Genomic DNA, 24896 nt, shown 5'->3' with positions numbered 1-24896 from the left:
TCAGGGACACACCCTGCCCAGGAGAAACCTAGGCCGGCTCATGTTTGAGGGCTGTCTTCCAGCAGAAGGGTAACCTGTGGTATGAATAGCCCATTATCCCCAGCTTCCCCACACCTTCACACAGGAAGACAGCACTGGGAGAGAAATATAGACAGAGACAAAAGGAATAAGGTGTGTTCCAGAGGAGAATGAACTCAGCCTCCTACAGCTATCTCCACCAGCTTCAGGGATACCCCAAAAATGTGGGCCACTTTCAGGATAGGAGCTTGTCAGCTGTTGAAGGGATTTCAGAGCTAACAGGTCCTGGAGATCACTTAATAAATCGTCCTTAAAGATGAAGAAACAAAACAGATAGTAACCTGGCTGCTCTCCTGGAGTAGGGCCATAGGCCTTCCGTTCAGAAGCCTATTTATTTCCTTCTTGGCCTTCATGAAAACTCCAGGATCATGTCTGTTTTAATCCCTGTTCCCTGACAGTGTCTGCACATAGCAGGCACTCAGTGAATGAATGAACGCATTGTACTATATATGCCTGAATGGCAAGCATGGTGCATAGCATGGACTAAGAACTTTTCCCTTTTCCTACTGCATTTCAGTGTTGGGCAATATCTAGGAGAGTGACAATTTCCATACCAGTACTTCTGATATTAGCTTAGATTAGACTTAATATTAAATTAAAACAAAGCAAAACGAACAACAACAACAAAAAAACCACAAAAAACTACTAAATTTTCATACTCATCAGGAAGCTAGGGGTGAATGGCTGCAGCTGTAGTTTGGGGTGGCAGGGGTAAGGGGCTTAGAGATTACTAAACACAAGGCATGAACTATAAATGAACATAAAATGATTAATTCAATATTGAGAGACTTTAAATGTTCTGGAGAATGGACAGACACAAAAATCAGGGATAGCCTTTAGGGTAAAAAGCTGTAAGCTCTTGGGATCTGAATCTGTGTGATGTCAAGGGGGAAGAGCATCATTTCTACTCCACTACCCCTTCAAATCTGGGTGCTATGAGCCTATGGCATCCCAGCCTTAGTAAGTCCCTGACAATTTCCTAGAAATTGCAATTAGGATCAGTAAAATGTTAGGAAAATAGTGCTTTTGTTAATTAAATTCACCTTCTTAGTTTCCAAATTCACTGAAAAATAACCCCAATCAAACATCTTTTGTTGAATGAGTGAGCTTTTCCACGTAGACGGTAATTACCCATGAATAAACTTATTTGGCTCCATTAATGGAACCTTGAGATTAACTTTCAGCATCCAACTGGTTTTAGAATAGGTTCACTGAGGCCATGACCTATAATTTATTTCCTTTTACTCCAATGGTTCAAATTCTTAGCATAAGCAAGCCTTGAGCAGTCCAACGCTGCCACATCCGCACCTCCTAAGTGAAGAGTGGTTGGCTCCCAAGTGAAGACTTAGAATAGGAAGGAAATAGCAGTCATGCAGGAGGAATGCCATCCTTGGTTGGACCCAGTGCAATTTGAGAAAGAAGCATTAACTATCAAAAAATCAACCACAATGACACACTCTGCCCCAGTCAGTGCAGTCAAAGGAGATAGGGTGAATTCAATCCAAATGGTTATTTATTCTAAAACTGGAAGCTACTGTGCCTACATTTTCGCCAGAATGTTGCAATGAGAACAGAGAAGAAAAGTTACAGATGTAAACAATGACACAAGTTACATTTTTTTTAAAATGGTAAAACCCTTTTTTACTGGCCACTTCCAAGAATGCTTTACAAGTTTTGTAAAAACATTTACAGGCTTCATATGGTGTTTGTTTTTCTCACAAGCATTTCCATCTACAACAGCTAAAACAGACGTCTGAAAAAAACACTAAACAAGTCTTCTAAGAAAAACAAAGCTAGGGATCCCTCCTGTTACCATAACCACATTTTCCCCCTTAACATTGTTTTTTTCCCCCCCATAATAAAAAGATAGGCAGAAACAAAACCTAGACATCTACTGTTGTTGCATGTGATCTCTTGGTTGGAACCAACAAAGATGTGGCAGTTTCACTCTCCACCTAGAAAAACAGCTTTTTTAAAAAAGATGACTTTCTAGTGTCAAAAATTAACCAAGTACCTCCCCCAAGCCCCCTGAAAATCCAAAGCTTCAAAGCAGCTTAAGCTCTAGTCCCCTGCCCCCGAAAGCCCTAGCAACCCCAATGCATACTACAGCCTATAAAAGATGCTCTTCACTGGAGGACTGACATCTGAAAAGCGGTGGCAGCCTTTGCCACAGGAAATTCAATTTTCTATTATAACATGATTTGCCCTAAGGGAATTTCTTTGGGCTCCAGTTTTTAAACTCCTTGCTCTGACACGGAGCAAAGCTTTCTCAACCCCCACCCACCCCTCAACGCATAATAATTTTAAAAAAAATTAGTGGGTTACAGAAAAATTCATGCAATCACTTCACCCATTGCCACACACAAATCCATTTGACGGCACTTCCAGGAAGCAGGCGCCAAGAGAAAGGATATCATGATGAGCAAGCAAACTTATCTCCTACCAGTCCCCCATTCCTAGGGGTCAGGGAGGTACTTGTGGAACAGAAAAGGGTTTGTCACAGCAGATGGAGAGACTAGAGGGCCAGGATGAAGATCTGTGCACCTAACAAAGGGCCTCATGGCAGGAACAGTGGGAGGCAGGAAGAAAGATAAAATCTCAGCACAAAAATTTCAAACAGTACCCAGGTAAGGAAATGGAAGTGAAATCTTTTCTAGGAGCACAACCCAAGGTTTAATCTAACTAGGAAGTGCTGCAATATATGGTGCTTACCAAGTAAGCTCTTGGCTGATAGAATGCTGAGCAGGAAGATTAATTAAAACTGAAACTAAATATTGAAATAGCAATTCCATATCCTACTCATATTCTTGAACCCAGCAACCTGAAGTTGGGAGGGTGTTGGTTAAGTTACAAACAAAATTATCCCAACTGAAGACTCACAGCAACTTGGCTACAGGGCTCTCTGGGGACATGTAGGAAAGCAGCCCAGAATGAATCCTCCTGTCTCAAGACACACATTTACACACGCTCACACTCACTCTTCCCAAATTCCAGCAGCCCCACTGAGCTGCCTCCCTCCCACCCCCACCCCCACCCCATCCCCTTTTCTAGTCACTCTCTACCTGTGTATCAAAAAACCCCAGCAGGGCCCATGCCCTCCACACTGTATAAAATAGTTGCTATTCTCAGCACCTGGGCCTGTAGCCCACACCACAGGATTCCCCTATGTACATATCCTGCTGCAGTGAAGAGAATCCTGCTGCGTTTCTGTGTGAGCTGAAACCCTGAGAAACGTTCCTTCTCTTGTACTATAAGAGGACAGATACTCTAACAGAGATGATTTCAGGACCTCCTGCTCGTCTCAACCTTGGAAGACAAAGACTAGAGATTGGCAAATTCCAATCTTCAGGCTGAAGGCTGCAATCCCATTCTCCTCCAAGATTTTAAGGAAATTCATTAATGGGTACATGGAGGAGAAAGCTATTCTGTTCCACAATCAAGAACAGTCCCACCTTGCCTCCTTGGCCTGGGAATCCTATATAATAGAACCACCCAACTGGCAGATTCCATGCCTCAGCAATAGCACTAAAGCACAGGAAAGTGGAGACAGGGCCATAATAGCCTCCCAGCCCACCAGACCAGATATCCCAAGAGGGAGAGGTTGGTAAAGAAAATACAAACGGTTAGTTGGTGCAAGTGATTGATAAGAGCCAATCGTTTATTTTCACTGCCCCAGTCACAAGCTCTCCCTTTGCCCCCACTCCTGCCTGCTCTTACTTGCTATGGAGAGTTCCCCTCCCCTCACTGCTTCGCCATCCTCCCCACATCACCTCGTCACTCCCCCTTACTTGGCTGCCAGTCCAGCTGCCTTAAAAGGTCAGAAGGGTGACATTTTCAGTTCTTTTCCTGTCCGACTGCAGAGTATAGGACAGGCAGCCCTAAGTGCTGCTTTCCGCACAAATGTTTTTTTTTTTGATTACAAATATCTAACTAGGTTTGAAATGTTTTATAGAATAAGACAATATTCTTTTCAACAAACTTTAAAAAAAATGTACAGTTTTGTTGTTTTCTTCCACCTCCCCCCTCCCCGACCCCTGCTTGCGCACCCCCCCACCTCCCCTCCCCGGCAGCTCAGCCCCACCCCGACAGCCCCTGTTTTCCTTGGTTGTGTTTGGAGGGTGCCTGGCACCCCCAGAGATTCAGCTTCATGGCTGACAGGCGACAATGGCAGGGGCTTCACCGATACCCTTGGTAACCGTAGTAGTTCCTGTAGTATCGGTCTCTGTCCTGGGGGTGGTGGTAGTAGTAACTCTGCCACTAGAAGAGAGGGGAAACCCCATCACTTGGAGTCAGAGCAGGCTGAAGATGGAGAGGGCATGACAGACATCCCTCTGGTCCTGACCCCCTCCCCTCTGTACCTATCCCAAGGAGATACTTACATCCCGATTGTACTGTCTGTAATAGTCTCTGTATCTGTTGTACTCATAATCTCGCCCGTAGAATCTATCATAATCCTCCCTGTATCGATCGTAGAAATTACGGTAACCCTGAGAAAGGAAAGAGAAGGCAGAGTTATGGGTTTCAGCATCATGTCCCTCTGCTACCCCCGCTTAAGTGAGATATATCTTAGCTTGATATAATAAACAGGTATAATTTTCCCAGAATAAATTCTTCCAGATGTATACATTAAATGGGCAGAACCCTAAAGTCCTGAGAAAACAGCCCAAACCACTCTGCTCCCCGAAGCCAGTAGGAATGACTATTCCTCCGCCCAGAGGGAGGAGCAGAAGGAGAGCTGCACTCACCCCTCTGTTTCCAGACTGCCCCCAGTACTGCTGCCCGTAGGCCCGGTTGTCGTAGCCTCGGCGCTGCCCGCCCACTGGAAAAGAAATGGAGAGCGCGCTCAGACAGCTGGCGTGGGGTCCTGGCTCCACATCTGAGTGGAAATCAAAAAGTTGGAGCCAAAGGCATTTCTAGGGGAATAGGAGGCCTGCTTCTGTCAGGCTGACACAATGTCAATTACAGCACCAGCCAGGATCTCTTAAAAAGCCTTAAGGGGAAGGGCAGAGGAATAGAGAGACAAGAAAATCAAGCCACCTTGCTTTTGAAACTTCCTAACTCCTACAAAAACATTTAAGATGGCAAGAGGATACATGGCAGAATTAGAAACATGAGTAAAAACTGCCATTAACAATCACAGACTTTCAGCCCACCGAGGAATCTCAGGTATCATATAACCCATACCTATCATTTTATGCAAATGAAAGAAACCTGGATCTTGATAATAAGCTCCTTGAGGAGAGGAGGAACTATTTGTATTACATGCCTAGCAAAAAAGCAGACACACACTCAACATTTTTACTGATTTACACCACACACACACACACATTTTTAAAGGGCAGTGAATTTACATTGGGGGTTTAACTAACTAGACATTCAGGAGGGGAAAATTAGTTTCACTAATAGCCACTAACTCACTTTGCAACCTAAAAAGTTATTGTTTTTTTTTTTTTTTAAAAAGAGAATGATAACTGAATAAAGCATTTGCTTTTTGGTCTACTTAAGAGAATCCAATTTCACTGTCCAAATCCTTCAGGTGTACTAGAACAGCGAAGCAGGGAACCCAAATTTGAAAATGAAAAATAGACAGATGAAAAGGCTCAAGCATCGCTTCTCAAGGAATCTGATAAAAGTAACTATCTTTCCTTGAAGGATTATGGGAAAAAACCTGAGATTCTGGGGGAAAGGACACAGAAAAGAAATAAGCGCCATTAAAAAGGCACTTCCTTATTAACTTGACTTGGTTTCCTTGGCCTTCCCTTGTGGGTCCTGCCTGTAATTAGCACAAAGAACAGACTGAGGCTTGGGGCTGGCAGGTCCCCAGGACTTACCGTAGCCCTGGCCTCGGCTTCGGTTCTGCCGGTTGCGCTTGTTTCGGTTGTTTCGGCGGTTTGTCCGCTTCTCGGAGGGGGGCAGCAGCTTTCTTGCCTCCTCCTTGTACTTAGTGACAATGGGCTGAGCTTCCTCCTTCTCCAACTCCCCATATGTTACCTCATCCATATAGTCACATTTTTCAGGTAGAGAGAAGTTGGCTATAAGAGTAAGAAAAAAGCTTGTGGGCCTGAAAAGCGTATAGATGGGTAAACTCTCATTATGAAAACTCTATTACAGGAAGAACAAAATTTTCTAAGCCTATCTCCTCATCCAAAAATTATGTGCTGGGTTCATACTCTCTCACATTTAAATAATGAAGTTAACTTTTTTTAAGGTAAATTCTCCCTAAACTGTAACAGCCCTAGGTAAAAGACTATCTGCACACTGTAGATTTATATGTGATCCATAATAAATGAGGACTGAGGGTGGTTAGGGTTTCTTATCAGGACAGAAGCGGGTAGCCAGTGGCTGAAAAGTTCTGGTCTTAGTTAGATAAAATGCTAAGAAATTCACTTTAAAAAGAGACTCAATAAGAAATTGACCCAAGCCTGAAGACACCTATTAAACTGTACAAGAAGAACAGAAAACAAGAGTAAAAAGGTCTCATTTACCACCCTGGCTGGTACTATGCCAGTTTCTAGAGCTCAAGTTCAGAGGCCGAGTTCCAGTGGAATTCAGTTCTATGGGTGCTCTTGTGATTCTCAGACAAATCCAGTTAGCCCTCAGTTTTATAAACCTGAACTAAATTCTCAGAATGCCTATCAGTCATGGACTGGCATGGTTTACTCAGAGTGAACTTGGAGAATCTAGCTCACAGATGTGTAAACCAGCTCCCAAGCCTGGGGATTACCAGAACTTGAAGAGCTCACAGATGATAGGGCAGGTGGGATGCTACAGACTACAGGCAGCAAGGGGGAAATCACACTCTTAAAGGGAACAGCAGGAAGCTGGATCAAGAGAATTAGTTCTGTCTTGTGTGGACCTTTAGACTGCGTTAAAGATTTTAGCCAAGTATCAAAAAACCAAGTAAAACAAACAAACAAAAAACAAGCCTAACATGACGACAGAAATGAAGATGTACCAATAATATCATTCACTCCACCAGCATACTTTAGTTTGAACCATAATAATCTTCCCTCTAGAATATAAATTCCATGAAGGCAGGGCTTTATGCCAGCATCTCCCATATGTCCAGGACATTCGTGGGTAAGTAAAAGACACTCCATAAATATTTATTGAATAAATGACTCAATGAAGCCTCTCCTTCAAGTTATTTTTTTCTTTTTTCTTTTACCTATTTACTCTTTCCTTTGAGTTTTTTCCCTTTTTAATTAGAGAAGTTATAGGTTTATCCTTTTGAGTTTGAATCATCTTATGGTCTATCACTATTTTCCTTTTTGTACCTCTTATCCAAAATGAGTCAAGGGGCTACTGCTTCTCTATTCACTCTGCTCATTCATTTATCTGTAAGTGCTCACACCCATTAAGTTGCTCTTCAGATTTACACTTCAGCTATGGAGAATCACTGGAGGTGCTAAGAGGCTCTGGTCAGGTGCACCCTGACCAGAGACAGGATCCCTAACTTGTATACTTTTAGCCCACCTTTCATCTCCAACATTATAGACTCAGGCACATCATCTCCTTCCACTTCCTTCCTCAACTCCAGCCTCTTCTTCCAATCCTCTTCATTAGGGACAACCACCACCACTTTCCGAGAGAAGGTCTTGAACAGCAATAGCTTCCGCCGTTGGCCAGAGTTGTACACGTTACACTAGGGATAGGAGAAATAAGAGATGTTTTAGAAATAAAAATGATCAAATTCAAGCAAAACACTTATTGAGCATCTTTTACAAGCGAGGCACCAGATTAAGAGTTCAACATGCATATATAATTTTCTTTAATTCTTCAAACTCTACGGGACAAGTATTACCCTATTTTGCACATGAGGAAAACTGAGACTTGGAGAGATTAAGGGACTTGTCCAAGGTCATAAACCTAGTAAATTGTAGAGCCAGGAACCCAAATGAGCCCCAGTGCTTTCTGTATTGCCTCTATTATCTTTTTTATTTATTTTTAAAAAATATTATTTATTTCTCTCTCCACCCCCCCCACCCCAGTTGTCTGTTCTGTGTTCAGCGGCACCCGGAATCTGTGTCTCATTTTGTTACATCATCTTGCTGCATCAGCTGTGCCATTCCTGGGCAGGCTGTGCTTTTTTCATGCTGGGCGGCTCTCCTTATGGAGCACACTCCTTGTATGTGGGGCTCCCCTATGCAGGGACACCCCTGCGTGGCACGGCACTCCTTGCACGCATCACCACTGTGCGTGGGCCAGCTCACCACACAGGTCAAGAGGTCCTGGGTTTGAACTTTGGACCTCTCATGTGGCAGGCGGACGCCATATCCATTGGGCCAAATCCACTTCCCTATTATCTTTTTTAATAGTCTGGGTCTATACAATTTCTGGCAAAAACACTAACAAGAGATATCTCTTAGTTTGAAAAAACATTATAACTGTAACACACAACCAGTTGGTCATAACTGGGTGACTTCTGATTCTCTTTCTTAATTCTGTTTCTCTCCTACATGTGGGATCCCACTTTGACTCTATGCATTTTTGTCAGATTAAATGGATCCCAAATTTTTAACCTTTGGATCTTCTAAAATATCAGGTTTCTTCTGAATGTTTGAACAATACCTGATCGAGAATGAAGTTCCTCTTTGTCCGAGAAGCAATCTGGACCAGCTTACTAAGGCACTGGGAGGCTTGCTGAACTAAAAGGTCTCGACTTTTGGGGTCCATCTCTGGTTCCTCAAGACCCTTCATCTGATGAGTTTGAGAGGAGGTGAAGAGAAACACAAAAAGTTATGTAACAAGTTAAAGCTCAAGAGTCACTGGTAAATGCCACCTCTTTAAATACCAAAGCTACCACATCAATTCATTCCTATTCCTCAGGGCTGTGGATGTTGTCTATTTCCTGCAGGAGTCATAACCAGTCTCAACCAGAACATGTTCCAGATTTTCATGAGCTTTCATAAATCTGACAACACCACAGAGAAAGAAAAAATCCACCTTAAACACATACTAAGAAAAACTCATTTCTCTACCTGTGGGACCCTTGTTCTCAGACATTTGAAAGACTAACTCCACTGCTGATAGGTTGGAAGAATTTCTTGGCACCTCCAGAGCAAATACTACAGCTGACTAATCTTTCCCAGCAACTCACCCTCATTTGATTGAGCACAGTCTCAGCTCCCAGAACATTGTATCTTTTCTCAGGATTTTCTTTTGCGTATTTCAGTGCCCACTGGGTCTTTCCAGATCCAGGTAGTCCCACCATCAAAATCACCTGCAAATAAAGAGAGACAAGAATGCAATGGAAAATAAGTGAGGGTCTGTCTTGTTTATAAAGCCCAATTTAAGAACATCCTCCTTTGTCCCAGCTTGGTAAAGCTCTGAGAGGAAAAGTCCTGGGACAGCATACTAACCCACCGCCCAGTGCATAAGCACTAGATTTTTGCACTTCTGTCTGACACACCTCACACTCCTCTATGGTCTTGGGGGGAACTGCAGTGCGCACACGCTCCTCAACAGGCACAACATGGATGAACACAAACTCTTCAAGTGGTGGGAAAAAGGGCTCCTCCTTCTGACCAAAGTTTAGTTCTACAACACAATTTTTGCAGAGGACATGGGGTAGGAGGGCCCGGTCTGCCAGGGATTCCTTGTTGATCCGGAATGCCACACCCAGGTCTTCTCCATTCTTGGAGAAGGAGAGTTCTACTTCTTCGGTCTCAAAATTCTACAAAGACAAAGGACAAATGCACTTCTGGGTTTATGGGTTTAAGGTTCATTAAATCTCACAATTTAACCTTCTTCACACAGGGTGCTGCACAGCAAGCACAATTAAGCAAGCAATGCATGAAAACACAACAGTCAGCAGTTGATGGGAAGCACAATTGAATTCCCAGTGCCCTTTATCCACTCCTTGCTAATAATTCACAACTTTCCCAAGAACTTACAGCAAAGCAGCCAATGACATCATTCTCCCCAAAAGTCTGGCCAAACTCCTCAAACTGTCCATTCTCTGCCTTAAGTCCTCGTCCATCAAAACCATAAGAATACTCATCCTCACCTAGAAGAGTAGACAGGTTAGTTACCTACATCCGAACTTTCCATAAAGTAAGTAGTATGATAGCAAGCACTAATTACAAAGCTAAAAATAACTTTACCAAGCTGTGGTTGGGAAAAATCAACAGACCACCCAACTCGAAGGACAGAAACTTCTGTGCAGCCTTCTTTCATTGGGAGATTCTGGGTTACCTGGTCAAGTCAGAAAAGAAACTCTCAGATACTCTAACCAACTTAGCAGCAAAGTCTGAGTTAGAAAGAGAAGATTTTTATACTAACCAAAAAAGACAACTACCACAGCTCAATATCAGAATAAAATCACTGAACTAAAACCAAAGCCATGGGGGTCTATGGCTTGGTTACTAGAGATAAGGTTATTATTAAAGCATGTCCCCTTTTGCTGCACTAATAAAATACTGATGGACAGGGGTCCAGGGCCTATTAGCTTAATGAATAAGTTAGTATATCAATAGTCTTAATGAGCTGCACATACTACCTTGGCCTCAAAGCAGACTTTCCCCTTTGTCACTCCATAAGTACTTCTTGCACCAGACCAAAGAGTAGGGAACTTCTCTGAGAAAAGTGGCTGCCCTCCATAGCGGTCCTTGCTTACTTGAAAATGGAGATCCGAGGTATCTGATAAGAAGGAAGCAATCAGTTCATTCCAATACTCAACACTTAAAAGCCACCAACACAGAACAAATATACATAGTTGTCAAGAATGAATACAAAGTTTCCCATGGGCTAAACCTCAGAAGTTGCAGGCCATAAAGTTTTCATTTCCAAAATCATTCTTATATTAGTTAAAACCCCCAATCTGTCTGCCTTGTACATACACGTGTCCAAGTTCACAAGAGTTTGATCCTCCTCTTCATCTTTTGCCTCTTCTTCAGGAGGAGGTGGAGACTTTGACCTATACACATGAGAACAAAGCAAATACAGTGTAACCAAAGCCCTCTCTGAGGCGTGTCTGCATGATATTATGTCCATTTTGAACGATCAGTAATTATAAAATCCCAGCAGACAGCTTCTTTCAGCAAATGAGAGAGAAGGCAACAGGAGCTTCAATTTAGTAAAATCAATCTAGAGTTTATGCCTATAAAAACCTATTCCATTTTTAATCCACCCCTCCTTCCAGACTCTCCAATCAACATCAGGTATAGCGTTATCAGAGCAGACACTCCCTTCAATGAAAGGGACTGTTTCCCTCACCGGCTGTGGTAAGCCTCCTCTCGGAATTCATAGTAAGCTCGGCCATGTTCATCCTTCTCATCCCGCTGTCTCTTTACCCCCCGCCGCTCACCATCTGAGCCTGCTGGTTTTGACTTTTCACTATCTTGGTCATCTCCTACAAAAAGGAGGGAAAGAAAATCAGCAGCTTTCATACTAAAGTATAGAATAAGCTCAGAATCTATAAAAAAGTAAAGGGGGGTTTGAATATTTCAAAATAAAAAGTTGAAAAAAAAAAAACCACAAAAATTAAAGGGGATCTGACTGTCTAATCAGAATAGTCAGGTTATTCCCACTGCATATACAGAACATTTGATTTCCTAAGATCATCTTCCTGTCATTGGCTGGGATTTTATTTAAAATAAAAACAGAACACATTGGACATTATGGGCTAATTACAGTCAAGCCGTAGATCAAAATTGGACAATTTTTACATTCTAAATTTATCCTCTTAAATCAGGTCAAACTTGCAGATTTTCCCATCAATATGACATTAAAAAAGAAAAAAATTGCCCCCAAGTGTTAAAATAAACCTTCAAAACTGTTAATTCAATTTTGATTGGTTGTCAGATTTGGCTTTAGACTAGGCACTTAATACATAACTTTCCAACACTTTCCCACAGCTTCATAATACAGAAGCCTCATATTCTTCAAGTTTGCTTTTCCATCTTTAAAGTGCACACCCATGGCTTTTGCTATATTGCAAATGGATTCAGGTGCATGATACAAAGCAGTATTTTTTATCATGGATCTTTACTGAAAGTTCCAAGAGGAAACCAGTAAGTCACAGGAGACCCATAAATAATATTGCATCCTTACTGCACATAATTTGGGGCAGAAAGGGGTTGTATATTTAGCAACGTTCTTTACACGAAGAAAAAAACATGAAATGTTTCCACAAGCTTTTGTATTTTACAACACTAATAAAGTTTTTAATAATTTATTTAAAGCGGTCCTTTATCCCTCAAATATTTTTATCTATCTAGGATACACATAAGCCAAAGATTATGTAATGGAATTTGGTTCCAGGACCTAGGACAATCACAGCAAGTTGCATGTGATTGTAGTAAAATGGATTCCAATTACACAACAATACTCAGCAACAGCCCAAATAATGTATTATAAAAAAAACTAAGGCAACCCACTTTATTTTAAACCTTGAAAGAAGCTCTAGGTTTCCTCCCTTACTGTGACAGATATTGTCATGGATCAGCCCTAACCATCCAATCACTTCAAAAGAAGGGAGAAAGGTCACTAACTCCCTAGGGTGACTCTTCCCATTTTATTTCCCAAGGTTACTCAACAGACCCACCAGCACCTCAATCATTTTTCAATTCCGGAAATCACAAGCCTGAAATGTAAAAGATAGGGCAAGTATACAAAAAATCTACAAATATGCCACCAAGTGAGTTGGTGGGAAGATTAATATTAAAATATAACACAAGCAACAAGAAAGCCCTAGCCACGTAAGGTTAACTAAGTTATTCTAAATCTATTATAGACTAATACTTTCTTTTCACTAGTTAACTATTAAACCGTACACCTTCAGACTGGAAGCTGTCCCTGCTGATCAAGCAGGAGCAAGGTTAGAATTCCAGATTCTCTATGTGGTTCAACCTCCAGCAGTGGGCTTTTAGTGGTGAAGGGTTTTGTTTAACATTGTTTAGTAATTTTACAGCGAAAGGGACAACAGTCGGGTAACCCAAAGGCCTTAAGCCTCTGTCGGTCTGGCTGTCCGTGTAAACATCAATTTCTCAGCGCACTCACGGCTTTGGAAAAGATAACCAGAACCGCGGGAGACTGCTCCACAGGTAGCTCACAAGCAGTTCGCATGCAAAAATCACTCGCTTCCATCCCCTACCACCAAGAAACCAAGTTCGGCAGGAATCTCCACCCTGCAGAGAGCAGGGCCACCAGAGGCGGCCAAAGCCCTCAGAAAGGTGGGGAGAGAATAAAAGTCACCTCCCCTGCGAAGTCCCAGCAAAAAGCGGTGGGAATCTTGCACTCTCAGGCAAGTAAGAACAAGAGAGCCCACCCCGCGACGCAGGGTGGAGTGCTAAAAACCAGGGGCGCACCGGGCAGTTGGGAGTCGGGCTCCGCCGCCAGCTCCTCACCCTGTTCCTCTGCGGCCTTGTCACCCGGCGCCTCGGATCCCGGCGTCTCGTCTCCGCTTCGCTCCTCCGGCTCGTCTTCCTCCCCTTTGCCGGTGCTCGGCTCTTCGCCACCATTTACCCCGCCTGACCCAGCCGTGGCCTCTGCCGGCTTCTCGGGAGCTTCGGAATCGGCCGCGGGCTCCAGGGCTGCCGCCTCCGGGGGCTCCGGCGGCGGCTGCGCGGCCTGGTCCGAGGCCTTGGCAGGGGGTGGCTCTTCATCCTCGTCCTCAAGCAGCGCCTCCTCGTCCTCCTCGTCCTCCTCGTCCTCTTCCTCTTCGTCCTCCTCCTCGTCTCCGCCCGGGCCGCCGCCCGACGCGGCCACAGGCCGAGGCTCCGCCTTGCAGGCCCCACCGGGGCCGGCCCCGCTACCGCCGGTCTCGTCCTCGAGCATCTCGGCGTCCAGGGCCTCCTGCAGCCGCTGCGCCAGATCCACCTTGAGGCCGCGCGAGTCCAGGCCCCGGCGCTGCAGCTCCGACCGCAGCTCGGTCACTTTCAGCCGCTTCACCTCCATCGCCGCCGCCGCCTCCTCCGCCTCCCGCCGCCTCCTCCCCTGCGAACCGTCGACCGAGCCCGAACGCGCAGGCGCCGCCGCCGCCCGCCTCCGCCTCACGCGCCAGCACTGAGCCCGCGCGAGCGAGCGCGCGCGCACGCACGCAGGGAAGGCCGCGAGCACCCTCCGCTACGTAGTTTTGGCTTCGCCTTCTTTCTCCCCTCCCCCTTTCGGCCCACGAAGCACCGCAACGCAATCGGGAGCTCCTTCCCTTCCTCCTGCCCCTCGGTTTCCCAGTCCCGGCCGCGCTCCCCCCTCCTCCTCTTTCCTCCCGCCCCTTTTCACCTCCCAGACCAATCGCTGTCCGTAATTTTACCGCGCAGGCGCGCTGGAGCCTGAGACGCGAAAGACTGGCTGCGACTCAAGTGCCTCGTAGCACGGAAGCGCGTGCGCGCCTGTCTCTTGGTACTTCCAGCCGAGGGTTCTGGGCAAAATCCCGGAGCCCCTTCTATACGCCCCTCCCACCCGCCCACTGCCCTTACTCCCTTCTGACTTCCAGTTGAGGTCCTGCACTGTCGCTTCAGAGCTTGCTTGTGAGGCCAGCTGTTCCCTAGTATCTGTGCATGCAGCAGGTTTTTAAAGAGTGGAACAAATTATGGTTCTCCACTTGTTATAGAAAAAGCCGAAGGGAAGCCGTTGAAACGCGAAAGCTTATTAGCAATTGTTTTCCTGGTTAGTAAACAAAAGGGCGCTCCAGAACCAAAGAACACAGTAACCCCTAACCCTCCTCTTCCTTTTTAGCCGCGACTTCTGCCTAGCACCAGACGTCCGGGCCCTGCCTTTCACCTCTCTTATTGGCCTACTTGAATCGTCATCTTCAGTTTTGATTGGTCAGCCCGGAAAGTTTGGATTTTTCCAATTGGTGAAGGGGCAGAGGACTTTTCCGGGTTGGTCCGCAAGGGAGGCTCGAGAGGCGGGGTCGTTTGTGCGGATTACTTTTCCGGGCCCGCTTCCGATTGGGCGCCGTGGCGCAATGCGCGCGACCCTTTAGATACTGAACTGTCCGGAGCCTGACCCTTTCCTCACCGTGATCCAGCCAGTCAACTGAAGCTCAGTGGGAGACTTTCGGGCTTGGGCCTTAGGATAGGGCGAGGACCTGGCAGCGAGGCGTGGTGGACTTGCTACTGAGATGCAAACGCGGCCGCCTTAGCCTCGGCCCTCTTTCACAGCGGCTCCCCAGCTCCAGGGCACAGACCAACAAAAGCTTGTTGAAGAAGTGCCAAATACAGGGCTCGAGAGAGGATAGTCCCCTTCATTTCCTCTAGCAGTTGTCCCCGCCTACTCTCTTCCACTTCCGGGCCAGAGAGGTGTGTCCAGAAGAAAGGAGAACGCAAATTTAACCGGTTTTAGCACCCCTTCCTCAGTTCCTTAGGGCCTTTGCTTTTAGGGGTAATCTCTTTCCGGAATTGCCCCATTTAGGAAGCCACTTAATCTTGGGCTTTCTTATTCCCCTATCCTCTCCCTAACTAGTTTTCCTGCATTTCTGAAGATTGAGAAATATTGCAGAGAGGGGAGGAAAGAGCTGTGGCGGAAACGAACAAGCAAAGCACCCCAACTCGGGGGGCCACCTGGACAAGGGTACTTTCCTGGCTTCTTAAATCGTGCACCAAAATCAGTTTTTGTACTCCCATCCCCAGAGGTGTATTTGCTATTTCACTTTGCAATTCCGCAGGAGTCCAGGACGACACATATGGAGAAGCGCCTGCAGGAGGCTCAGCTGTACAAGGAGGAAGGAAACCAGCGCTACCGGGAAGGGAAGTACCGAGATGCCGTGAGTAGGTACCATCGAGCTCTGCTTCAGCTGCGGGGTCTGGATCCGAGTCTGCCCTCCCCGATTCCTAATCTAGGACCTCAGGGCCCTGTTCTCACACCTGAACAAGAAAACATCCTGCACAGCACCCAGACAGACTGCTACAACAATCTAGCTGGTAAGAACAGGGCTGAAGGGTGGATTGGACATGAAAATCCCTTAGTATCGGAACCACACTGAGGTGTTTTTTTATTGCCATTAGTTAGTCTGGCATGAATGGAAACATTTCCAATCTATAGGGTGCTGAGTATCATCAGAACAGGCCTCTCAGACTTCACCTAGAGAGTTCAGGTGAGCTGCACCCCCAGAGCTTCCTGTTCAGTGGGTCTGAGAATTTGCTTTTTTTTTTTTTAATATATATTTACTTTTAAAAGGCACATAGGTCACACAAAATGTTACTTTAAAAATATAGGGTGTTCCATATGCCCCACTTCCCACACCCCCCACTTTTCCCACATCAACAACTTATTTTATTAGTGTGGCACATTGTCTGCGTTTGATGAATACATTTTAGAGCATGGCTACACAGCATGGGTTATAGTTTACATTGTATTTTACACTCTCTCCCAGTCCACTCATGGGCTGCAGCAGAATATATAATGTCCTGTATCTGTCCTTGCAATAAGGACAACTCGTAGTCCCAAAATGCCCCCATATCATACCTCCTTTTCCCTCTCCCTGCCTTCTGTAACTCCAGTGGCCACTGTCTCCACATCAATGATATAATTTCTTCCATTGGTAGAGTCACAATAATTCTATAATAGAATACCAGTAAGTCCACTCAAATCTATATTTTATTCCTCCGTTCTGAGGACCCTAGGATGACAGTGTCCACTCCACCTCTAAATCTAGAGGGGGCTTAGATCCCATATGGCTGATGGATGAAATTCTCCTACTTGTAGCTGTGGACTCTCTTGGTTCCCTGGTGTGGTGGTTGGCCATCTCACCTCCCTGTTAGTTGACCTGGGTAAGTCCAAGGAGCTGGAGAGTAGGTGTTGCAACTCTGCTGAGGCTCAGGGCCCAGCTGGCACATATACAGTCCAGAGATTCAAGTCTCCTGAGCATACACCAACCTCAGAACCAACCACAGGTTCAGTAAAAGTGACAGAAGAGGCATGCATAGAGAGGTTACATCTGTGTCCAGCTACATCACACTCAGGGGCACAAATTCCAAAAGTAGGGGGACATGGATATGGCTCAAGTGATAGAACTTCTGCCTACCAAATGGGAGGACCTGGGTTCTATCCCTGGGGCCTCCTGGTTGAAAAAGAAGAAGAGCAAGCGTGCCTGTGCGTCAAACCAGTGGCCACGTGAATGCCTGTGTGGTGAGCGCAAGTGCCCATGTGGTGAATCATGCAGCAAGATTATGACACATTCAAAGAGAGACAAGGGGAGAGTCAAGGTGAAACGCAGCAGAAACCAGGAACTGAGGTGGAGCAGTTTACAGGGAACCTCTCCACATCAGGGGTCTCCAGGATCGAATCCCGGTGAATCCTAGAGGAGAGGAAATGAGAACACAGACACAACACAGACAGCAAAAACAGCAGGGTGGGAGGAGGGGAAGGGGGGAAAACAAATCTTAAAAAAAAAAATTCCAAAGTAGGGTGCACTGGCAAGGTACTGAACTCCAGAGCCATCTGTCATGACCGTAGGACCTGAGTGTCTCTAGCCCTCAGGAGCACCACTGCCTGGGATTGTATCTACTTTGGCTGTCGCTGAGATCCTGAGTTGTGTGTAAGCGTGACCCCTCTGATGACGTCTTGACTCGTTTTGAAGTTTCTTAGCCATATAAATTCATTTGTCTTTATCATTTACCCCTTTTATTCAAGGTCTTTTTCTAGTTGCATCACCAGCTGGTGCTTGGTTGTAATCCCTCGGCACCAGGGAGACTCATCCCCAGGCGTCATGTCCCCTGCTGAGGGGAAGGTAATGCAGTTACATGCTGGGTTTGGCTTAGAGAGTGGCCACATTTGAGCAACATAGAAGCTTTCAGGAGGTAACTCTTAGGCACTCTGCAGCTCTAGGCCTAGTTGAAATTTCAAGCACACAGGCTCATAAGCATAGTCATCAGTTATCAAGGGACCTGTCATTGGACCATCCTTCTTCACTGGTCTTTGCACTTGCATTTGGAGGATTGTTGCTGCTCCATTACGGAGTACGATAGAGTTTTCCAGAATGGGAACTCAGCATGCTACTTACTCCCTATGTCAATACCCAATGAACATCCGAACATATATATATATATCTTCTATATGCATGCCCTGAAGAACTCCCTCCCACTCATGCAACCCTGGAATTTGCTTTTCTAACAAGCTCCCAGGTGATGTTGATAGGCTTTAGGGAATTTTGCATACTATGGAGAAAATAACAAATTTAGGGTTATGACTGTTTCACTAAGGAAAATTTAATATTTGGGAAAGAAGCCATTTACTTCAGTTGGTGGTACAAGCCATCTGTTTTCAATGTTACAGATAGCTTTCTCAGTTTCCTCATTCCTATAAATCAGCTAGATGGTAGCTTGAATAACTAGTATTTTCCATCTCCAGACAGCCTTGGGTTCAGAGATGGATGTCAGAGTTATTACCACCACGATTAATCTGAAAGAAATGAGATTTCTTTAGGCCAGTTCTGTGGCAGGTAAAGTAAACACAGAGTTGATTAAATTGTTTTGGAGTAAATTAAACATTCTCATAGTCCCAGTTGAGGCCATAGAAATTATTAGAAGCAGTTTTCACACTCCTTAATGGGTATTAAATGATGTTTTATTATTATTGCAATACTCATTAGCTATGTTCTGTGAAATCTTAGTTTTACAGTTGTCCAGTGCTACTCTGAGATTCAGGTAACCAAAATAGTAACTATAGTAGCCAGTGTTTCAATTCATCCAATTCAACAACTATGTATTGGGTGCTGAGGAAACAGCAGTCAAATAAAGAAGATAAAGGGTCCCTGTCTTCATTGAACATACATTAGAGTAAGGGAGACAAACAATAAGCAAAAGAAAGAACATATCTATTAGACTGTGGTATGTACTGTGTGGAAAAGAGTAAAGCAGAAAATAGGGATAGTGGGTGCCATCTGAGTGGGTGTTCACTTTTTAAGAGGGTGATCCAGGAGGGCTCATTGAGTGACTTATTTATTTTTTTTGAGGCACCAGGGACTGGGGATTAACTGCAGGATCTTGTATGTGGGAAGCCGGTGCTCAACTGCTGAGCCACATAGGCTCCCCTGAGTTGAGTTTTTTCTTCTTTTTTTAAAAGACTTATTTTATTTATCCCCCCCACCCATTGTTTGTGCTTGCTGTCTTCTCTCTGTGTCTGCTCATCTTATCTTTAGGAGACACTAGGAACCAAACCTGGGACCTCCCATGTGGGAGAGTGGTGCTCAATCGCTTGAGCAACCTCCACTCCATGCTTTGTTGTCTCTCTCATTGTGTTTCCTCTTTGTGACTCCTTGCTGCTTCATCTTGTTGTGTTAGCCCATTGTGCCAGCCCACTGTCTTGCTCATCTCCACGAGACACTGGGAACTGAACTCGAGACCTCTCATGTGGTAGGCAGGAGTTAATTTTTTGAGCCACATTCACTTCCAGGAGTTGGTTTTTGTCTTTTTTTCCTGCTGTTTGGTTTTGTTTCTAGGAGGCACCAGGAGCCGAACCTGGGACCTTCTGTGTGGGGGCGCGTGCACAACTGCTTAAGCCACATCCACTCCCCTTGAGTGACATTTTTGAAATGCCATGGGCAGACATCATCTAAGCACTTTGCACATATTAACCTATTTAAGTGTCATGACAATCCTTTGAGGTAGATTTAAGGAAACAGTCACACAGCCAGTATGTGGTAGAGCTAAAATGAAACCCAGCTATTGGTAACTCCAGAGCTCAAGTTCTTATCACAGAATACCATACACTATTAGAAAATATAGAACAAGTGTAAGGGCACTGACCAGAAATTAAGGAAATGACATGTTTTAGAGATAGGAACTTGAAAATATTTTAAGTCTTCTGATGAACTTAGCCATCTCTACAGCTTCTGCTTGGGGTTTCTTGGCAGGGGCTCTATAAAGATTCCCTGATTTCACAGGTTTCACTCTGAGTGTCTACTCCCATGTTGAGCAATTTATTTACAATATCTCTTCACAAAAATTCTGTGGGGTAGTTAGGCTTATCCCCATTTTACAAATAAGGAAACTAGATTCTGTCACGGCTTAAAACTCTTAAAATGGCACCTCATCACACTTAGAAAAAATCCAAGGCTCTATCTAACCTGACTCTTCTGTACTTGAATGGGCAAGACACATTTCTACCTTCGGACTTTGCAGGGTCTCTTCTTTCTCTCGGGCAAGAATGTCCTGTCCTTTGTCATTCACAGCTTTCAAAAGTCACTTTCTAGGAGAGGCCCGCTGTAACCTAGCAGCACCCTGACCTCATTCAGTCTATTTCATCACACTTCTTGTTTTTTTCAAAGCATTTTATTTTTGTAGTTTTTTGTTGTTTCATCTTTTCAGAGTGTTTTAAAAAATATATTTGTTTGTTGCATAGTCCTTCCACTTAGGGACTAGGATTCAAGTTCTCTTTAATCAGTAGGATGTCCGTCTTGCTCCTCTTATCCCCGCTCCTAGCTCCATACCTGGCACATGGTCAGTAATCATGACTAGTTGTCAATGGATAAAGCTAGGGTGATGGATTAGTTGCCCGCTGGGGAAGTAGCTAAGTGAAAACCATATGACCACTTGGTGGGGATGTTGTAGAAGGGATACAAATATAAGCCCAGGCCCTAGATTGTCCTATCAGCCCTGCTTCTCTGTCCTTCCCAGCACCATGATTAAGTAATACTGTGTGTAATTCCAAACAGAGAATGTATTTCCCTTCTTAATATTAATAATACAAAGGCAAAACATTGACCCAAATGTTGCCTCCTAAGCCGTTCTGTATTTTGAGGTCCCATTAAATCATCCAAGGGAAGAGTGAAGCAATGTATCAGTGAGAATGATGGTGATTTTTGAGTTAGAGAATCCTTGATTCAAATTTCAGACTTATAGCACCTAGAAGCTGTGGGATCTTGGACAAGTTATTTAGCTCTCCAAGCCCCCATCTTTTCATCTGTTAAGATGAGATGGGAATATCTACTTTATAGGATTGATGAGAGAATTAATCGAGATAGTACTTATAAAGCACAGAGCATGGTGCTTGCTATTTTCTACACAATTTGTGGTAACCATTGTTTTAGTAAATCTGTAGTAAAAGAACTGGTGAAATGGAGGATTCAGGCCAGAGAGCCTTGGGTAAAAGAGACGACAATGAAAGAGTTTTAAATGAAATTTTTTTTTAAAGATTTATTTCTTGTTTATTTCTTTCCCCTCCCCCCTGTTGTCTGCTCTCTCTGTCCATTCGCTGTGTGTTCTTCTGTGACTGCTGCTATCCTTATCAGCAGCACCGGGAATCTGTGTTTCTTTTTGTTGTGTCATCTTGTTGTGTCAGCTCTCTGTGTGTGCGGCGCCATTCTTGGGCAGGCTGTTCTCTCTTTCACGTTGGGCGACTCTCCCTATGGGGTGCACTCCTTGTGTGTGGGGCTCCCCTATACGGGGACAACCCTGCATAGCATGGCACTCGTTGTGCGCATCAGCACTGTGCGTGGGCCAGCTCCACACGGGTCAAGGAGGCCCGGGGTTTGAACCGTGGACCTCCCATGTGGTAGGTGGATGCCCTAATCCATTGGGCCAAGTCCACTTCCCTTAAATGAATTTTAATTTCTTTTTTTTTAATGGAAAGTACTAGGGATTGAACCCTGGACCTCATATATGGGAAGCCAACACTCAACTACTGAGCTATACTGGCTTCCCCAAGTTGGTTTTTTCATTTATTTGTTTGCTATGTTTTTGTTTTTTAGGGGGTACCAGAGTTCAAACCCAGGACCTTTTATGTGGGAAGCAGGCACTCAACCACTTGAGCTATATCCCCCAAATAAATTTTATTTTATTATTTTTTAAAGATTTCTTTTATTTATTTCAATCCATTCCCCCGTTGTCTACTCTCTGTGCACATTAGCTGTGTGTTCTTCCATGTCTGCTTATATTCTCATTAGGTGGCTCCGGGAGCCGATCCTGGGACCTCCTGGAGTGGGAGAGAGGTGATTACTCTCTTGTGTCACCTCAGTTCCCTGTTCTGCTACATCTTCTTATTCTCTCTTCTGTGTCTTTTGTTATGTCTTCTTGCTGCACTAGCTATCTGTGTCTGCCAGCACTCCTGCATGGGGTGGCTTTCCCATGCGGGGCTGCAATCCCACGTGGGGTGGCACTCCATGTGGGCCAGCTCCTTACATGGGCCAGCTCATTGCGTGAGCCAGCTTGCCTGCACGAGGAGGCCCTGGGGATCAAACCCTATACCTTCTATATGGTAGACAGGAGCCCAATTGGTTGAGCCACATCCATTTCCCCCAAATAAATTTTAAAATGCATTTTTATCCTTTTTATAGCTAAGTCAACACTGGGTATGTAGTATAGTAGGCATTTCGTAGAAATTGAAGCAGACATAAGGAATGGAGTGCTTTTATTCACTGCTGAATCCACAATGCCTGGAAGAATAAATGTCAGATTATCTGTTGAATGAGTGAATGTTGTTGGTGTCATCCTAAATTTGGTATTGCCTTGAGCTATTCGGTGGAATTTAGTATAATTAGGCCCTCCTCGCTCTTCTCTTCCTTTTCATCTGGACCAATTAGCCTGCCTTCTTCAGATGGAGCCAGTGAACTATGAACGAGTGAAAGAATATAGTCAGAAAGTCCTAGAACGACAGCCTGATAATACCAAGGCCTTGTATCGGGCTGGAGTGGCCTTTTTCCACCTGCAGGACTACGATCAGGCTCAACACTACCTCACGGCTGCCATCAATAGACAGCCAAAAGGTGAGTAAGACGGAGCTTTCAAAGTGGTAGGGACATAAAATTTTCCTGCCGAGGTAGTTTCTGTGGAAAGAGGGTTTATTTTATTTCCCTTTTTCAACTTACAGACATTTTGAATATGTGATTCATTTATATGGTTCAAAATTCAAAAAGTATAAAAAGGTGTACAGTGAGCACCTTTTTTTTTCCTGCCATAGGAAAGCAGTAGTATTAGTTTTGTGTGTACCTTCCAGAAATTTTTATGCTTAAACAGGTCCACATATATATTTATATACTTATATATGTATATATGTATGTATAATTGTCTCCCTCAGTGAAAGGGATTTTTAAGGGTTGTTTTTCAAAGTTTACTTCCTAGTCTTTCAGAGCATAACTGGAGTAGGATCTGGATCCCAATAAGAAAGCTGACAGTCCTTATTCTGCCAGCTCTCCAGCTGGAGCCTGGCCTTTGCTTTAGCTTTCGTTTTCTCCTTTAGCGCAACTAGCCCCAGGTATGACCTAGAAAAGGGGTAGGCTTACTGAGAGACAATTTGAGAACTGGTGTTTGTTTCCAAGGCAAAAGAATATTGTGAAGCATATGACAGACTTTTTTCTGTGTTGGTTGGCTCAACACTGAAAATTATCTCCCTTTTTGCATTGTAGCTTAGAATAGCTACTAGATGCTAGAAGCAGAGGATCTCCAAACATAACAGCAATGCAGTAAAATCTTACTATTTAAATGAATGAGGAAAGCCATTGTGAATTAACAAAAATATAAAACATGAACCATTTGTTTATGTTTATGACCTTCAACTACATAGACTAACTGCCATCCATGGGAGTAGTATCTTTAGAGGTTCTGCTATTATAACCTTTTTTTCGAACTCTCTTTCATCATGGGATTGGCAACCAGCACAGCTTTTGTAGAAATGGGAAAAAAAAAAAAATTAAAATGAATGAGATAAATGAGATCTACTATTGCAAAGAATAGTTGTGATATGTTTGGGTCTTAGACAGAAAAAAATGAAGCGTGATAATCATCTCCTTTCCCAAGGTACCATTGTGGTCTATCTCTAATTGCTTTCTCTATCTTTTTCCAAGACACCAATGTCCGGCGGTATCTCCAGTTGACACAGTTGGAACTCAGCAGCTACCATCGGAAAGAGAAGCAGCTCTACCTGGGCATGTTTGGTTAACAAAGATGAGTCTCCACTTGAACTTAGGTGGACCATTAAAGGCCCAGGAAGGGGAAACCTGAGTCTCAGCAAGAGAAATTAACCCCAGACATCTGACGCACATGGATTTCTGTTTTGTTTTCGGCTCCATATCTCTTTACTACTTACGTAGGCCATGTCTTTATCTGTCCATCCAAATTTGTATATCTCTTTATACAAATACATGTTATTCTGGGGGATTTTTTTTATCATGGAAAATATAACCCCAAAACATTTATCTGCTCTCAGTGGATAGATTTTACTGATTGTTAGATGTATTCACATATAGAGGAGAAAGCTAGCAGAGGATGAAATATTAAGGTAGGTGGAAAGGAGTTTCTTTGTTTTTCCAGATACTTGGGTTACAAACTGGGAAATAAATCTTATGTGAAACAAGAAAATTATAAATTGGGCCCCAATGTATTAAAATCAAAGATTTGAAATCATGGGAAGCAGCTGTGGCTTAAGCAATTGGGCTTCCACCTACCACATGGGAGGTTCCAGGTTCATTTCCTGGTGCCTCCTGGAGAAGGCGAGCTGGCGTGGTGGGCAGGCACATTGAGCTTACACAACAAGATGATGCAACAAAAATGACAATGTAAACAATAATCCATGCTGTGTACCAGTGCTCCAAAACGTATTTATCAAATGCAGTGAATGTGCCATACTGATGAAAGAGTTTGGTGATGTGGGAGGAGTAGGGGTATATGAGATCCTCTTATATTTTTTAATGTAACATTTTTATATGATCTATGAATCTTTAAAAAATTTTAGAAATCTTAAAAAAAAAAAGATGCAACAAAAGAGACACGAAGAAAGAAAAAACGGGGAAACTGAGGTGGCTCAGGTAATCGAGCATCTCTCTTCCCTATGGAAGGTCCGGTTCTGTTCTCGATGCCTCCTAAAGAGATGAGCAGACAGCGACCCCAAACAATGGGCAGGGGGGGAATGAATAAAATCTTTAAAAAAATAAGATTTGA

The 24896-nt window shown here is 44.1% G+C and overlaps 2 protein-coding genes across 2 annotated transcripts; one reads left to right on the top strand and one right to left on the bottom strand.

The window, feature by feature from the left end:
* Positions 1–1573: 1573 nt before the first annotated feature.
* Positions 1574–14285, bottom strand: HNRNPUL2 (heterogeneous nuclear ribonucleoprotein U like 2). The gene is made up of 14 exons (XM_004449230.5): positions 13428–14285; positions 11296–11431; positions 10920–10996; positions 10580–10719; positions 10185–10275; positions 9975–10087; positions 9491–9754; positions 9179–9301; positions 8650–8778; positions 7555–7723; positions 5910–6110; positions 4824–4897; positions 4458–4565; positions 1574–4335 (listed from the first exon to the last, which is right to left on the bottom strand). Exons 1-14 carry the CDS (start codon positions 13975–13977, stop codon positions 4255–4257), a joined length of 2256 nt encoding a protein of 751 aa, XP_004449287.2. The 5' UTR covers positions 13978–14285; the 3' UTR covers positions 1574–4254.
* A 746-nt stretch (positions 14286–15031) lies between these two features.
* On the top strand, positions 15032–24154 carry TTC9C (tetratricopeptide repeat domain 9C). Its single transcript, XM_004449229.5, has 4 exons — positions 15032–15594; positions 15689–15944; positions 22544–22726; positions 23804–24154. The coding sequence occupies exons 2-4, from the start codon at positions 15707–15709 to the stop codon at positions 23896–23898; spliced, it is 516 nt and encodes a 171-aa protein (XP_004449286.1). The 5' UTR covers positions 15032–15594; positions 15689–15706; the 3' UTR covers positions 23899–24154.
* The last annotated feature ends 742 nt before the right edge of the window (positions 24155–24896 follow it).

Source organism: Dasypus novemcinctus, chromosome 10 (assembly GCF_030445035.2).
Source record: "Dasypus novemcinctus isolate mDasNov1 chromosome 10, mDasNov1.1.hap2, whole genome shotgun sequence".
Lineage (NCBI taxonomy): Eukaryota > Metazoa > Chordata > Mammalia > Cingulata > Dasypodidae > Dasypus > Dasypus novemcinctus.
Note: the sequence above shows the minus strand (reverse complement) of the source record. Positions and strands in the feature narration are given on the sequence as shown.

Bases quoted from the DNA above. Each gene is read 5' to 3' on its own strand.
- HNRNPUL2 (XM_004449230.5), bottom strand. From the start codon at position 13,977: ATGGAGGTGAAGCGGCTGAAAGTGACCGAGCTGCGGTCGGAGCTGCAG. The intron at 10,997-11,295 runs GTGAGGGAAACA...TCATGTGTATAG, and splicing joins GAGGAGGCTTACCACAGCCG to GTCAAAGTCTCCACCTCCTC. The intron at 4,336-4,457 runs GTAAGTATCTCC...CCTCTCTTCTAG, and splicing joins ACAGACAGTACAATCGGGAT to TGGCAGAGTTACTACTACCA.
- TTC9C (XM_004449229.5), top strand. From the start codon at position 15,707: ATGGAGAAGCGCCTGCAGGAGGCTCAGCTGTACAAGGAGGAAGGAAAC. The intron at 15,945-22,543 runs GTAAGAACAGGG...TGGACCAATTAG, and splicing joins CTGCTACAACAATCTAGCTG to CCTGCCTTCTTCAGATGGAG. The intron at 22,727-23,803 runs GTGAGTAAGACG...TCTTTTTCCAAG, and splicing joins CATCAATAGACAGCCAAAAG to ACACCAATGTCCGGCGGTAT.